The sequence below is a fragment of the Phyllostomus hastatus genome, unplaced genomic scaffold (genome assembly GCF_019186645.2).
Source record: "Phyllostomus hastatus isolate PE091 unplaced genomic scaffold, TTU_PhHast_1.1 phas_contig_477, whole genome shotgun sequence".
Taxonomy (NCBI): Eukaryota; Metazoa; Chordata; class Mammalia; order Chiroptera; family Phyllostomidae; genus Phyllostomus; species Phyllostomus hastatus.
In genome coordinates, this window is record NW_025333889.1 from 5,013,276 (window position 1) to 5,026,240 (window position 12,965).

At 57.1% G+C, this 12,965-nt stretch overlaps 1 protein-coding gene across 2 annotated transcripts; it reads right to left on the reverse strand.

The window, feature by feature from the left end:
- Positions 1-7,758: 7,758 nt before the first annotated feature.
- Positions 7,759-12,570, reverse strand: PTMA (prothymosin alpha). 2 transcript variants are annotated; one of them, XM_045845833.1, is made up of 5 exons: positions 12,325-12,570; positions 9,649-9,720; positions 9,297-9,393; positions 8,710-8,783; positions 7,759-8,491 (listed from the first exon to the last, which is right to left on the reverse strand). In XM_045845833.1, the coding sequence occupies exons 1-5, from the start codon at positions 12,367-12,369 to the stop codon at positions 8,444-8,446; spliced, it is 336 nt and encodes a 111-aa protein (XP_045701789.1). In that variant the 5' UTR covers positions 12,370-12,570; the 3' UTR covers positions 7,759-8,443. The 2 variants fall into 2 exon arrangements, with proteins under 2 accessions (XP_045701789.1, XP_045701790.1); XM_045845834.1 differs by having other exon boundaries at positions 9,297-9,390; positions 12,325-12,569.
- Positions 12,571-12,965: the final 395 nt, after the last annotated feature.

Below are 12,965 nucleotides of genomic sequence, written 5' to 3' on the forward strand. Positions count from 1 at the left end.
ACAGTCTTTAACTGGGTGCTGCTCTCATCTCTCCTTTCTCGGGGCCGCGGACCCGGGGCCGCGACGAGAAAAAGACGTGCGCGGGGCTCCCGGCTCCGGGGCGCGTCGGCGTGAGCTTCCCGAGAGTGTAACACTCGCCGGACACAGCCTGCAGCCTCAGCCTCGCCTCTCAGACAGGACCCTTAGTGGTCGCTTTCACAACATACACACGTCCTCCACCGGTCGCTTTGCTGCTGTCTTTAACTCTCTCCATTCCTTTATAGTGCTCGTTTGCTTGAGACGAGAGGTTTCCAGAAAGGGTAGACATTCTAAGTTGGTAGAGACTCTCATTCCTAAGCGACGGAGTAAGTTACCAAATGAAGGGAAGCTGCCCCAGAGGTTGACTGGGGAACCCGAGGAAGCACCCGGGAGGGGCTGGGACGCTGGGAGGCTCTATAAACCACAGCAGCGGGGCCCGTTCGGGGGAGAAGTGATGATTATGTCTGTGGTGCTTTCAAGTCTGAGGTAAGAGAGGAAACTTGAAAGGATCCTTCTTTTAGGAACTTGCCTCAGAGCTACAAGGAGCCTTCCCTGTCCTTTACAAAATACCAACCATGAAGAGTTTTTGGTTTCCACAGTAGCAAGACTCGAGGCCAGAGGACAGGAGGTATTTCCTGGAGGAGACGGATGCCCTTCCATCAGATTCTAGCGAGAGGAGACGGCAAGCGGATCATTTCAGACAGCAGCCGGTGCTCCGCAGCGGGCAGGGCGGGCAGTGGCGGCATCAGTCTGGAGGGAGCGGGTGAAGAGGCGGGAAGATGTCAGCGTTCAGCTGTTGACCACCAAAGCAGGGCTGGCCAGTCCCCAGCAAGCCGGCAGCCTGGAAGTCCAGGCCCTACTGGAAAAGATGTTTTAAATCTTTTAAACTATCGTCAAGAACGCAAGAACCAGGCCCTGGCTGGGTAGCTCATCTGGTTCGAGTGTTGTTCTGATACACCAGGGTTGCAGGTTCGGCCCTCCATCAGGGCACATACAAGAATCAACCAATAAATGTGTCAGTAAGTGGAACAACAGGGTAATATCTCTCCGTCTCTCTCTCTCTCTCTCTCTCTCTCTCTCTCTTCACTCCTGCAAATCAATACATTAAAAAATTTTTTTTCTAAAGCACGAACCAGGTGTGTACACTTGATTGTCTGGTTTTCCACAAAGAACCCAGGGTGTGGTGGGAAAGGCCAGCCCCTTCCAGCCTGGGGTGGGACAGAGAAGAGAAAGGAGGAGGAAGCAGGACAAAGACGTGATGTCCTTGCTGTCCTTTGCCCCCCAGCCTTGGGTGAGAGGGCTGATGGGAACCTCTGCCCAGGGACAGGGGAGGGATGAGAACTTCAGAGAGGGCCGGAGGAGGAGCTGCCCCACGATGCAGTAGTGACTCAGCTTTGTAAACACGCCCCCCACCGTCCTCTGTGCCCACCGCCCCCTCCGCAGGCCCTTCCCTTCTGATTCGCCCCCCCCACCAGAGAGAGCCCCAAGATGCACCTCTGCTGGCCAAGGCCTCTGTATTGTCAGGTTTATTTTTAGAGCTTCTGTCTTAGTGACCTGGTCATTGTTTTGTGACTTTCAGAATGCCCCGTCGTAATGGTTCTCAGAGCGAGGACGTCCTCTGGCTCAGTTCTTTCTGGTGCTTTCATCTGGTCTGAAACTGAGTGGCTTTGGCTCCAGCTTTGAATAGACTGTGGGGTGGAATGGAGTGGAGGGAGAAGCAGGGATCTGGAGAGTACATGCGGTTCCCAAACTGTCCGTCAAGGCACCCCAAGGCTCTGCAGCAAAGCTACAGGGGGGCTGTAGGATCTTACAGTCTTCAAAGGAAATATAGGATACAGGACAGCCGTGTCACACTGCTTAAACTATTAGCTCAAAGTAGTTCAATTTTTTAAAAGATTTTGTTTATTTTTAGAGGGGAAGGGAGGGAGAAAGAGAGGGAGAGAAGCATCAGTGTGTGGTTGCCTCTCGTGTGCCCCCAACTGGAGACCTGGCCCGCAACCCAGGCATGTGCCCTAACTGGGAATCGAACCAGCGACCCTTTGCTTCTCAGGCCCTGGCACTCAGCCTACTGAGCCACACCAGCCAGGGCTCAGTTTCAACAGTAGAATGCACTACATTCATTTGGTGAGGAATCTTTGGAAAACCAGGTGTTTGAAGGTCTTGGTGACAAGAAGCAAGTACTCTTCAAACATCGGCGTGAACAGGAAAGGAGGGAGGTGGGGTACAATCTGATCCCAAGGTCTGAACAGCTGTGCTGTGCTCAGCACACACCCCATTAGGAGGTCATTGTGATTATAAGTGAAATAAAAATATTTTTTCTCTCAATTTAGATGGCTTTTTTTCCCCCAAAAATAACATGGCTGCCACTGTTAGGACATAAATACTTAGTCACTTGCTCCTAACTAGTTAATGAAGGGAATTATTAGTTAGTTATTTGGCCTAAGTAATTAGCAACTGAAATAATTACAGAGACACGAAGGATATAGTGAACAGAACATTTAGGGACCCCCAGTGAGCCCTTGGTTTTAAACTACGCCTTTCAGAGGGTTAGAAACATACATCACCATCTCTGGCCACAACCAGCAGGTACTGACCACCCACTTCTGAACTCTCAGCAGCTCTTGGCTCCACAGAGTACTTTTGAATTCCTGTCCTTATTACAGGAAATATATTCAAAGAAGAGAGACATTTACTTAGGTTTCTTAGAATGGCTTTTTAAGTGACTTAGTTTATTCAAACCATCCCCCAAGTAGCTCTTCTCGATTATAAAAGAATAAGCAAAATTACTGTCACTCGAGTTTTTAACTTGCATTATAATTATTACTTTCATTTGGGGCTAATGTATGTGCACTTGAGCTAAACAGTGTGCTGTCTGAACATCTCGTGGTGCGCAGGGCGCCCCTGTATGACGGTGCTGTACGTGATCGGTCAGTTCTAACCAGGTAGAGAACTTGGGGTTTTATGTTGCTGTTTTATGTTATTACAGAAGTTGATAACGGTCATTTATTTTCTCTCGTGGTCCACTGTCGGCTATACATATCATGCACGCGGGGCCGGCCCTGGGTAAGGACTGGAATGCAGATCATCTCTCCCTGCAGACGTCTGCCAACTTTTAATTGGCTGATACTCAGCAACAAGCTGCAATTCCTTTGGTACAATTAGGCTAAGGTCAGAACCAGTTTTTCTTGGAGGGTTTACATTCACTTAAAAGTAGACTCTTTATGAGACTGAATTGGTGTTAGGACCATCGTGATCCTCAAACCTTCCCAGGCCCAAACGGCATCGCCGTGGCACAGAATTCCGGGACCTGCCCTGGCTGCCGTAGCTCAGTGGATTGAGCTCGGGCTGCGAACCAAAGCATCGCAGGTTCGATTCTCAGTCCGGGCACATGCCTGGGTTGCAGGCCACATGAGAGGCAACCACACATTAATGTCTCTCTCTCTCTCTCTCTCTCTCTCTCTCTCTCTCTCTCTCTCTCTCCCCCTCCCTTCCCCTCTCTAAAAAAAAATAAATAAATCTTAAAAAAAAAAAGCTTAAATAGACACATTCTAGGTATAACCAACATTAAAAAAAAAAAGGAAAGAAAAGTAAAAAGAATTCCGGGACCTCAGTTGTGGATTTGGGAGGAGGTGCACAATCACGCACTGAGGAAGACCTCGGCCTCTGACCACTGGGAATGCCGCATCTGAAAAATGCCCGTGTTCGCTCAGGGTGGGGTGGCCCAGTGGGCTGAGCGCCGGCCTGTGAACCTGCAGGCCACGGGTTTGGCTCCCGGTCGGAGCACAGGCCCCCCAGCTGGGGGCCAGCGAGAGGCAGCAGATCCCTGTCTCTCTCACACATGGATGTTTCTCTCTCTCCCTGCCCCTCTCTCTAAAAATAAATTAATTAAATCTTTAATAAAAGCAAAAAAGCCCATGTTTGTTGTGGTTTCGGCAGGCCCCAAAGCACAGCGGGAAATTAGAAGCCCACCCACCTAATATATGGGGATCCATTTGATGCCAAGGCTGTGAGGAGTCCCGCGACGGGGTCCAGAGATGACTAAGAGGTGGGCCTGCCCAAGGAGGACGCCGTGCACGCCCAGCAATTGAATGGGGCGAAGTAAGAGGAGCCCCGGGGGCAAGGCCCAGGGATGGCCAGTGACCTCGGTGGAGCCCAGCCTGGCCTCAGCTCTGGGGAGGCCTGGGCTGTCCCAGGGAAAGAAGGACCGGGGGTCCCTGGATTGGGCCATCAGCTTCCCAGAGGGAAGGCCTGGGAAGTGACTGCTGACTGTCATGTCTACTGCAGTTCCAGCAATACAGAGGGAAAAAGGTCTTGTTGTGGGGAGTAGTGGTGGCTGAGGCTGACCCTGGGGTGCGGCCCACTAAAGGACTCTCCTGGACTGAGCAGAACCCACGGGAGCCCCCTGCAGCTCCTCTATGGCCACCAGAGGGCGCCCATCTCTCACAAATCTTCCAACTTGGGCTCCTTGGGTGCCCGACCGTGCACTGGGAAAGAGCTTTGGGAGTAAAGAGGATGGGCAACCCTGGACCTTGAGGACAGGCCCCCAGGCAACCCTGGACCTTGAGGACAGGCCCCCAGGCAGGTTCACTGTGCACCAGGTCAGGACTAGAGAAAAGTAGGTTCTGCTGAAGGGGGCGAGGGCTGTTTCAGGCCAAACTTTTGGCGGAATGAGGGGGTATAGCCGAGACAAAGGGTGCGGGGAGCTCAATGCAGACGTGGGACCCCAAGAGAGGCAGTGCCAGGCCCAGACTCTCGCCTCATGCTGTTGTTCTCATTGTGCAGAGGAAGACTGGGGCTCAGCAAGGTATAGCTACGTGCCCCATATTAGCTGCCACGTCTGTCCTGCATGGGGCTGCTTCTCACTTCCTTTCTGAGAGGATTGTAGTCCTGAGCAGGGTGGGTTAGACCTGATCCCAGCTCCAGGTGCTGCCTGCTGTGTGGCCTTTCAGTCCCCTTCTGTGTGAGGATCCCCCCTGGGCCCTGGGCCTTGGGGACATCCGCAAGACTGTGCTGCGCAGGGCAGCTGCACGGAGAGCAGCTGGTCAGCCTTGCCTCAAGCAGCCAGCTGCGCGGCCTGTGCAGGGGTGTACGGTGGGCACACAGGGTTGACCTAACCTTGACCCTGCCGGCAGTTTGGGGACAGCTCAATGGGGGACAGGCGTCCCGGGGCCTGAGCAGCCCAGTGAGGACAGCTAAGCTTTAGACCCTGTGAAGGGCGAGACCTTCCCAGAATGCAGGCATCCGGAGGAAGCCACACAAGTGGAGACAGGTGTGGAACGGTCTGCACGTGGTGTCCCACCAGCCAGGTAAGGACGAGGGGCCTTGTCTCTCTTGCTCTTTGCCGAATCTCTGGAGCCTGTAACAGCGCCCAGCACAGAAAGTGATCAGTACCTAGGTGGACTAATGAATGAACAAACAAATGAACGGAATGGGCAGGATACTTAGCACCTGCAGGGAAACGTGGTAAATAAGAAGGGGCCCCTGACCTCGGTGGGGGACAGGCCAGACACGCACAAGCAGGTGACGACTAAGCTCACACTGTGAGAATTGTTCTGGGGGCGAGGGTGAGCCCTGGGCAAGGGCTTCTTAGGCGGGGGGTCCTGGGACAGGCGAATGGGAAGAATGGGAAGATAACACTGGCGCTGAACCCTGACACGGAGCAAGCCTCGAGAAGCCTTGGAGTCGCACATCCCTGTGGCAGGAACATCAAGTGCAAAGGCCCTAAGGGAGGCCCAAGTTTGCTGTGGACGCAAGGAGGCTGGTGCGGCTGGTGAGCGAGGGAGGGGAGGCACCGTGTAGGTAGAGCGAGGGGGGTCCTGGGGTGGGGGGGGCAGTGCCCAGCTTCGCCCTTGCCCGGGCTCACTTTATCCGCGCCTCGGCCTCCATCGCTCCGCTGCAGCCCGGGCCTCTCCTGCCCTCCAGACCTGTGCAGCCTCTGACAGTCTACGGCAAACTGGAGACAAGACCATGGTGCGGCTCCAGATCTTCCCTTCCAGCCCCACCCCTGTGGTAACCGGCTCCTCCTTGTGCCCGAGGGCTCGGGCCAGAGCCTGGGGTGTCCTCCATGGGAACTGCCTCCAATATCCAATCAATCCCCGAGTCTCGATGCTTTATCCTATGTGGTGTCTTAAATGTGCCCACCGCTCTCCCTCCCAGCATCTCCCCTCGACCCAGGCACAAGCCCCCCCCCCGCCCCCCGCCTCTGCAGACGTCACTTCGCTGCTTCCCAGGGAGTTTTCCTGCTTAAAACCCCTCCCTGGCTTCCCCTGACCCTACACCACTGTAACTGGCCCACAGGATGTGCCTGCCCCAGTCCCCCCTTGGCCTACACGCGCCCTTGGAGCCCTCTGCTCCCTCTGGCATGCGGCCTGCCCACATCGGGCTCCTCCCCACGGCCCTTCCCATCTCCTTTCAGCCCTGGGGCCCTTCCAGCCTCAGCCTCAAGGCGGCCTCCTCAGGGAAGCCCTCCCCTGCTGTCCGATTCCCTGGTCTGAGGCTCAGGACGGTAGATTGTTCTTAAGGAGCTGTAGATAGATGGCTCCCATTGGTGACATCTGCCCCTCACCCCAGAGGGGGCAAGTGTAGATGAAACACCCTGCCACGTCTCCGGTCAGGTGGGGCTGAGGTCCCAGGGGCTCTTTCTTGTGGTAAGGCAATGCGTGGCCACCGCCGTCAGGGGGGCCCCCAGTCAGCTCCGAGGTGAGAAAAGGAACCCCCACAGGGCCAGTGTTGGGGGGCAGGGTGGTGGGAGTTTGCAGGCTTTTTGCCCCCTTCAAATTCACAGCTCCAGGTTGAGTGTTTTGACTCCCCTCCCACTCCCCCTTTCCTTGCATCCATGTATCTCACCTGGAACAGTGACACCAGATTTAAGACTATTCAGGGGACAAGGGAGGCCCAGGGTTACCCAGGTTGTGGCACCAGGTAGAAGCAGGATCCACACCTGTCGACCCCCCTGCAGTGAGTCCTATAAACTCTGCCCCTTGAAACCAGGCCATCCCCCAAACTACCACAGCTGGGCTGTTAGCCCTTCCGAACGATCACAGCGGAGATTCTGCCAATACAGCTCATCTGTGGGCCACGAAGTTTAGTGGGCTCCATCACCTCTCCTGGAGGGCTGGAGCTTGAGGTCCCACTTCCTCGTTAGTCAAAAACAGCCCACCTATCTACTCTAACTGCACTCAAGGGGCAGGGGGCTGCCAGGTATAACCCAGGTACTTGTTTCTCCAGCAGGTCAGAGCTTAGAGAATGAGGGCAAGGCTGCATCATTGCCCTGGAAAGTAACTCCTAAGGGACAGTGCCTCGTACCACCACCAGGGGGCGCTACTCCATCAGCTCTTCCTTAGAGAGCTAATCCTGGGAGGTCTGCGCGGGGAAGGCCCACTGGCCCGTTGGGAGGCCGCATTCGGAGAGCGGAGCCACACACCCGACTTGTTCCTCCAGTGCCAGAGGCTGTAGACGCCTTCCAGGGCACCCAAGGTTCACCTGGCACTCAATGATGTGATCCCAAGGAAAAGGCTCTTGGTACAACAGGAGACCAACCTGGCATGCGGCTCCCCAGCTGGCCCCTCGCCTGGATCCTGCTGCCCAAAGGGCACACCCATCTGCTCCCAAACTGGTGTCTTCAACCCAGTCCCTGCCCAGGAAGGAGCTGGGGCTGAGTTCAACCATCCCCTATCTCACTGCCCTCTTCTCCCCAAGTTTCAAGAAACCAAAATAGAAAAAAAACAGGCTTGAGACAGCTTTGTTAGAACAACTCAGCAAAATAAAATTCCGGTTTATTGTTGGACAACATTGTTTCACACATACATCAAACAGGCCAAAAAAAATAAACAGCAACTTCATAGACAAAAAAAGGAAAAAAGCAACCTTTTATCTTTGGCCTTTTTAACCATCTCATACAAACCAACTACTTATAGTACAGCTAAGTACATACACAAAAAGTTACTGGAATGCTCGGAATAAGATTGTTTTTTTGTTGTTGTTTTTGCTTTTTTTACAAGGTTTTTTTTCTCCTTTGAGATTATAATGAACATGGTCACACCACAAGTAAAGTCGGAAGTAGGACAGAGAACGCTCCAAAGGCTGGTTTGGTCATCCCGAGATCAATAAAAATGGCTGACCCCTAACAATATGTACAAAAATATAAAATGTAAATAAAAAATACAAACAAATTTTCCTTTTTAAAGTACTTTTAAGAAAAAAAGCAGGGCCTTGGAAGTTTTGGTTTTTTCCTCCCCTGTTGCAAATTCACGTTGTGGTTTTGGTTGGGTGTGGAGAGCGCATGTCGTCTGCGGGTGGCGCTGCCTGCGGTGGGCGGGCGGGACTCTCTACTCGAAGGTGACCACGTTTAGATTCTGAGACGGGAAGTGGAGGGTGAATAGGTCACGACGGCCTTTTTTAAGTTTAACTTTTCCTTTTTTGCTGTCTAGTCATCCTCATCGGTCTTCTGCTTCTTGGTGTCAACATCGTCATCCTAGGCAGGAAAGACACTGTCAGGCTCCTCCAACCCACTGGGCTCGCCCGCCAACGGCCTCAGCCCCAGCTCGCGGTCCTGGCAGCTTGGGGGGGGGGGGGGGCGGGGGTTCGGCAACTCAAATACCCAGCACCCAAAATGTAGTCCCTGTCAGCCCGTCCAGCCTCAGTGCCTCACTCAGACCCCAGCCCCTCTCTGCCCCTCCAGCCAGAACCCACCTCGTCATCTTCAGCTGCCCGTTTGCCCGTAGCTGCCTCAGCCTCCTCGTCTTCATCTCCATCCTCCTCCTCACCTGGAGAATCAGACCCCAGGTTAACCACCCTGCTATCCTCAGCCAGCCAGGAAGGGTCCTGGCACCCTCCCACCCAGCGGCAGCCAGAACCTGGAGGGGAAGCAGCAGGAAAACAGGGCCTGCAGTTCCTCAGAGAAATCTCCCAGCAACAACATTTGCCCGGATGGCATGCTGCTGGATCTGTCTTTGCTGCCTGGCAAAGGGCACCTGGGGCAATCCACGTCACCCACGCGGACACTTGTCTTCAGGTGGGAGTGTGACCCAGGGGCCAGGCAGCTACACCTAGAGAGGCCGGACCCACAGATCAGTGGGCGCTCCCCACCCCAGTGGCAGTGAGCGCGGCAGCTTCACACTGCTAGCCCGAAACAAGGAGGACCCTGGCTCCACAGGGACCAGCCCTGTTCAGCTGCAGTGGTCTGCTGACTCCCACTCCGGGAGCCCCCAACTCTCCCCGCCCGTGTGGGAGGCCAGGCAGATACCCTTTCACAAAGGGAGACAGACAAGGCTACTCACCATCACCTTCCTCCTCCTCTTCCTCCTCCTCCCCTCCTTCTTCCTCTTCTTCATCTACCTCATTGTCAGCCTCCTGCTCCCCATTTTCCTCATTCTCCTCGACAGAAAACATTACCAGGTTATTACCAAGGACAGAGCAGCACTCCTGCCCCCGCCCCTTGCCCCAAGCCCTGCCCGATGCTCTACCATAGCCTCAGACTCCCGAAGCTCCACCAGGAGACCGAGACACACAAACCTCCCAATCTGCTCCCGAGCCCTGGCCCCTTGGCCTAAGTTAAGCCCCAAGTCATCCCAGGAAGAGAACTTCTTGGCCAAGAACTGCTAGGGAGTCATGAGCAAGGTTGACACTCACAGCGTTGCCATTAGCAGGTGCATCTCTTCCATTCTCTGCCTCCTCCACAACTTCCTTCTTCTCCTTTAAGTCCTTCAGAAAGGGAAGGAGGAACCAGTAAGTCTTTTAAGCAACCCAGGACTGGCGAAGGGCCCAGAACTACAGGTACATATGTGCTGCTCAGGGAATGTCGTAAGTTAAAAGCGCTGCGAGATACACGTGCAACTGGTGGAAGGAAAGGCCACAGATACGGACTGTGTCTGTCGTCGGGTTATCGCCTGATACCCCAGCCGTTAGAGAAAAAGGCCATGTGGCACCGCAGCTCCAAACCCGTCCGACCGGGCCGACAAGCCCGGGAACACTTCACTCACGCACACACCCGTCAGACGCGTTTCCAGCGGAGGGAGCTCCGCCTCTCATAAGTCCTTCTGGGAAGGCAGCAGACATGTGCCATAAATAAGGTGAAGGAGGAAGGACCCTGACTGCGGGAGAACTCCCGTGGGCGGACTAGCCGGGGAAGGGAGAGGGAGGCAGAACTGGGGAGGCCACCTCACCAGCCGGAATCCTCGCAGCTGAGCTCCAGCCCAAACCCACGACGGTCTAGGACCTAAAGAGAAGCCTCGGCCTTTGAAAAAACCCAGAGCCCCTCCCAATCTCCCCACATCGCACGGCTGTCCCGGGGGGCCACAGACCGATGCCTGCAAATAGGTGCGGCCTCAGGTATGCTTGCCCTACCCGAAATGCCTCACCTCCCTCCCGCACACCTCACAGGGCCGGCATTCCAAAGGGCAGCGCCGCTGCGGGCGCCCTGAAGCCCCGTAACTTTTTCCACCTGGCGCGGCTGGGCCTGCCGCCAACAGTCAAGTAACGAGAGGCCCCGGGCGCCATCCAGAAAACAGCCTCCGGGCACCTGTCGGCCCGGTTTGCACCAGCCCGCCCAACGCGGACCCCGGCGCCGCCCGCTCCCGCCCCCTGGCGGCCGAAGCCCCAGGGAGCAGGTGGGGGCGGGGAGGTCGCATCGCGCAGGCGCGCAGCCCCCGCCCGGCGAGCTTTGCGCGCGGGCCTCCGCACGCACCGCGCGCGCAGAGCACGTGGCCCGGGGCCGCCGAGTGCGCCCCTGACCCAGGAGACCCATAGCCCGCGGGCTGCGTCGGCCACGCACATCCTGAGAGGTGCGCACGAGTCTTTCCCGGTTCCGGAAGCCCGCGACACCCCCCACCCCTCAAGCCTGTAAGAGCGGGCTTGCGTCTCTGTATTTGGCGGGCAAAGTCCCGCGGGATGCCGCCCCGAATTCCGCTGGGCTTTTTCGGTAGCGTAGCCCGAGGCCGTCGGGGAAGCGCTCCACCCGGCAACTTACTGCTTTTAGCGGCAAATCACCTCGGAGGAAAGCAAGGCGTATGCCTGCACTGGGGAGGGCCGATCTTCCCACCCAAACCAATCGCCTCCTGGGCCCAAAGAGGGGTCGTTGGGAACCTCTCTGGAAAGCCGGGTCGAAAGCTCCGGTCCGCCGGGGGAACCGTCACTGGGAGAGAGCCAGGGGTGACGCCAGGGGCACTGGGGTTAAGGAGACGCGAAGGTGACTCGTGCCCGTCAGACTCAGACGAGGCCCGAACGGTTAAAAAAAAAAAAAACAAAACAGGTTCAGGTCCGATTTAAAGTGTCGCGCTCCCGCCAAGGGCGGAGATGCTCCCAGGCGGGCAGCGAGACAGACGCGGCGCGCAGAAATGCGCACGACCTCAAAACCTAGGACGGCACCGAAGCCCCTAGTGCACAACTCCGACAACCCCCGGCACCCGGCACGACCCCACCGCCGGCCAGCCGCGGTCGCTGCTTTTGTTCGCCTGCGTCGCCCCCGGAGGGGCCGCGCACACTGCGCTCCCGGGCAGCCGCGGGGGGCGCCCATCGTCGCCCCAGCGCGCCGCTCCTTCACTTTCTGTTTCCTCCCCTCTGGCGCGTGGGCTTTCTCCTCAGCCAAGCCCGGCTTCGCTGGTGAATTATTTAAGCAGGGCGGCTGTTCCCGGCGCACTGCCCCCGGAAGGACGCCCACCCCCGCCTTCCCAACTACCTAGGGAGACGGAGACCTTCACACCTCCACGGAGACAATCGACGCCGCGGCCGGCCCGCCCGCCGCCCACACCACCTTATCAGCGGTCCGCGCAGATAAACCTCGGACCCACTGCAAGGCGCGAAACGGGGCAGCCCGGCGCCAAACAAAGGGCAGCGCCGCCGGCGGGCGCTCGCCGCGGAGCGGCCACTTCCCGCAGCCGGCCCGCATACGCGCCCCCCCAACACTTCCGATTCCAAACGCGCTGGAGTTTCAAAGTTATTTCCGTGCGCCCCGCGGGCCGACGACCCCCTAGCCGGGCCCCTCTCCTCCCGCCGCAGTTCAGACGAGTCACAAACAAGTTTCCGGAGCCGAAGAGGAGTCTTCCCCGGAGCCCCTAAACCTCCGCACCCGCCCTCCCCCTACCTTCGACGGTGCCCGGCCCACTCCACGACGGGCATCACGTTTGCCCGCGGCGCTTCCCGCCCCCCACCCGCACATACACAAAGAGTGGGCTGCCTTGTGAGCCTAGGCCGGGTTCCCCGCGGGAGAGACCAACAGCGGATTCAGCGAAATCCAGGCGCCGCGCGCCAAACACCACTGCGGCGACACCACCTCGCAGACCCCGAAGGGGCGGGCGGCGTCCAACTCACCTTGGTGGTGATCTCGGAGCTGGTATCCACGGCCGCGTCTGACATGGTGGGCACGCCGGTGATCCTAAGCAGCGGATTAAAAAAAAAAAAAGCGAGAGTTCGAGGACTCTGGCGAAAACGCTGCCGGAGTCCGCGGCGACTGAGGAGGCGCGCGGCGGAGGTGGCTGCAGCGAGTTGAGAGGCAGACACAGGAACAATGCAAAGATGGCTTTTCAGAGCAGCCAGTGGGGAACTCACGCGGCGGCAGAACCTTTAATATAGATTAGTAGGCGGTGCCCGGACTCCCTTACCCAAATGCTATTGGCTGAGGTCTGGGAGCGGGTGCTCGCTCATTGGCTCCAATCCGAACAATGGGCAAGCGTGCTTAAAGCGGCAGTGCCTTGGTGAGTCAGGCGCTGCGCAGTCGCCGGCCGCACTGTCATTCACAGCCTAAGTTTGCCGGGTCTCAGCGGCGCCGGGGCTGTGGGGGAAGGGCGCGCGCGCGCGCGCGCGAACTCAGGGCGCGCGTTCTCGCTGCTGTTTTGCTGGGGCTGCTGACGCAAATAAGCCAAAGCGCGGCAAAGCTGCTCGCCCAGCACCTCCCCCTTTACCCCTCCCCGCGGTTCCAGGGAAGGAGGGGGAGGGAAGAGGAGGTGGAGGCT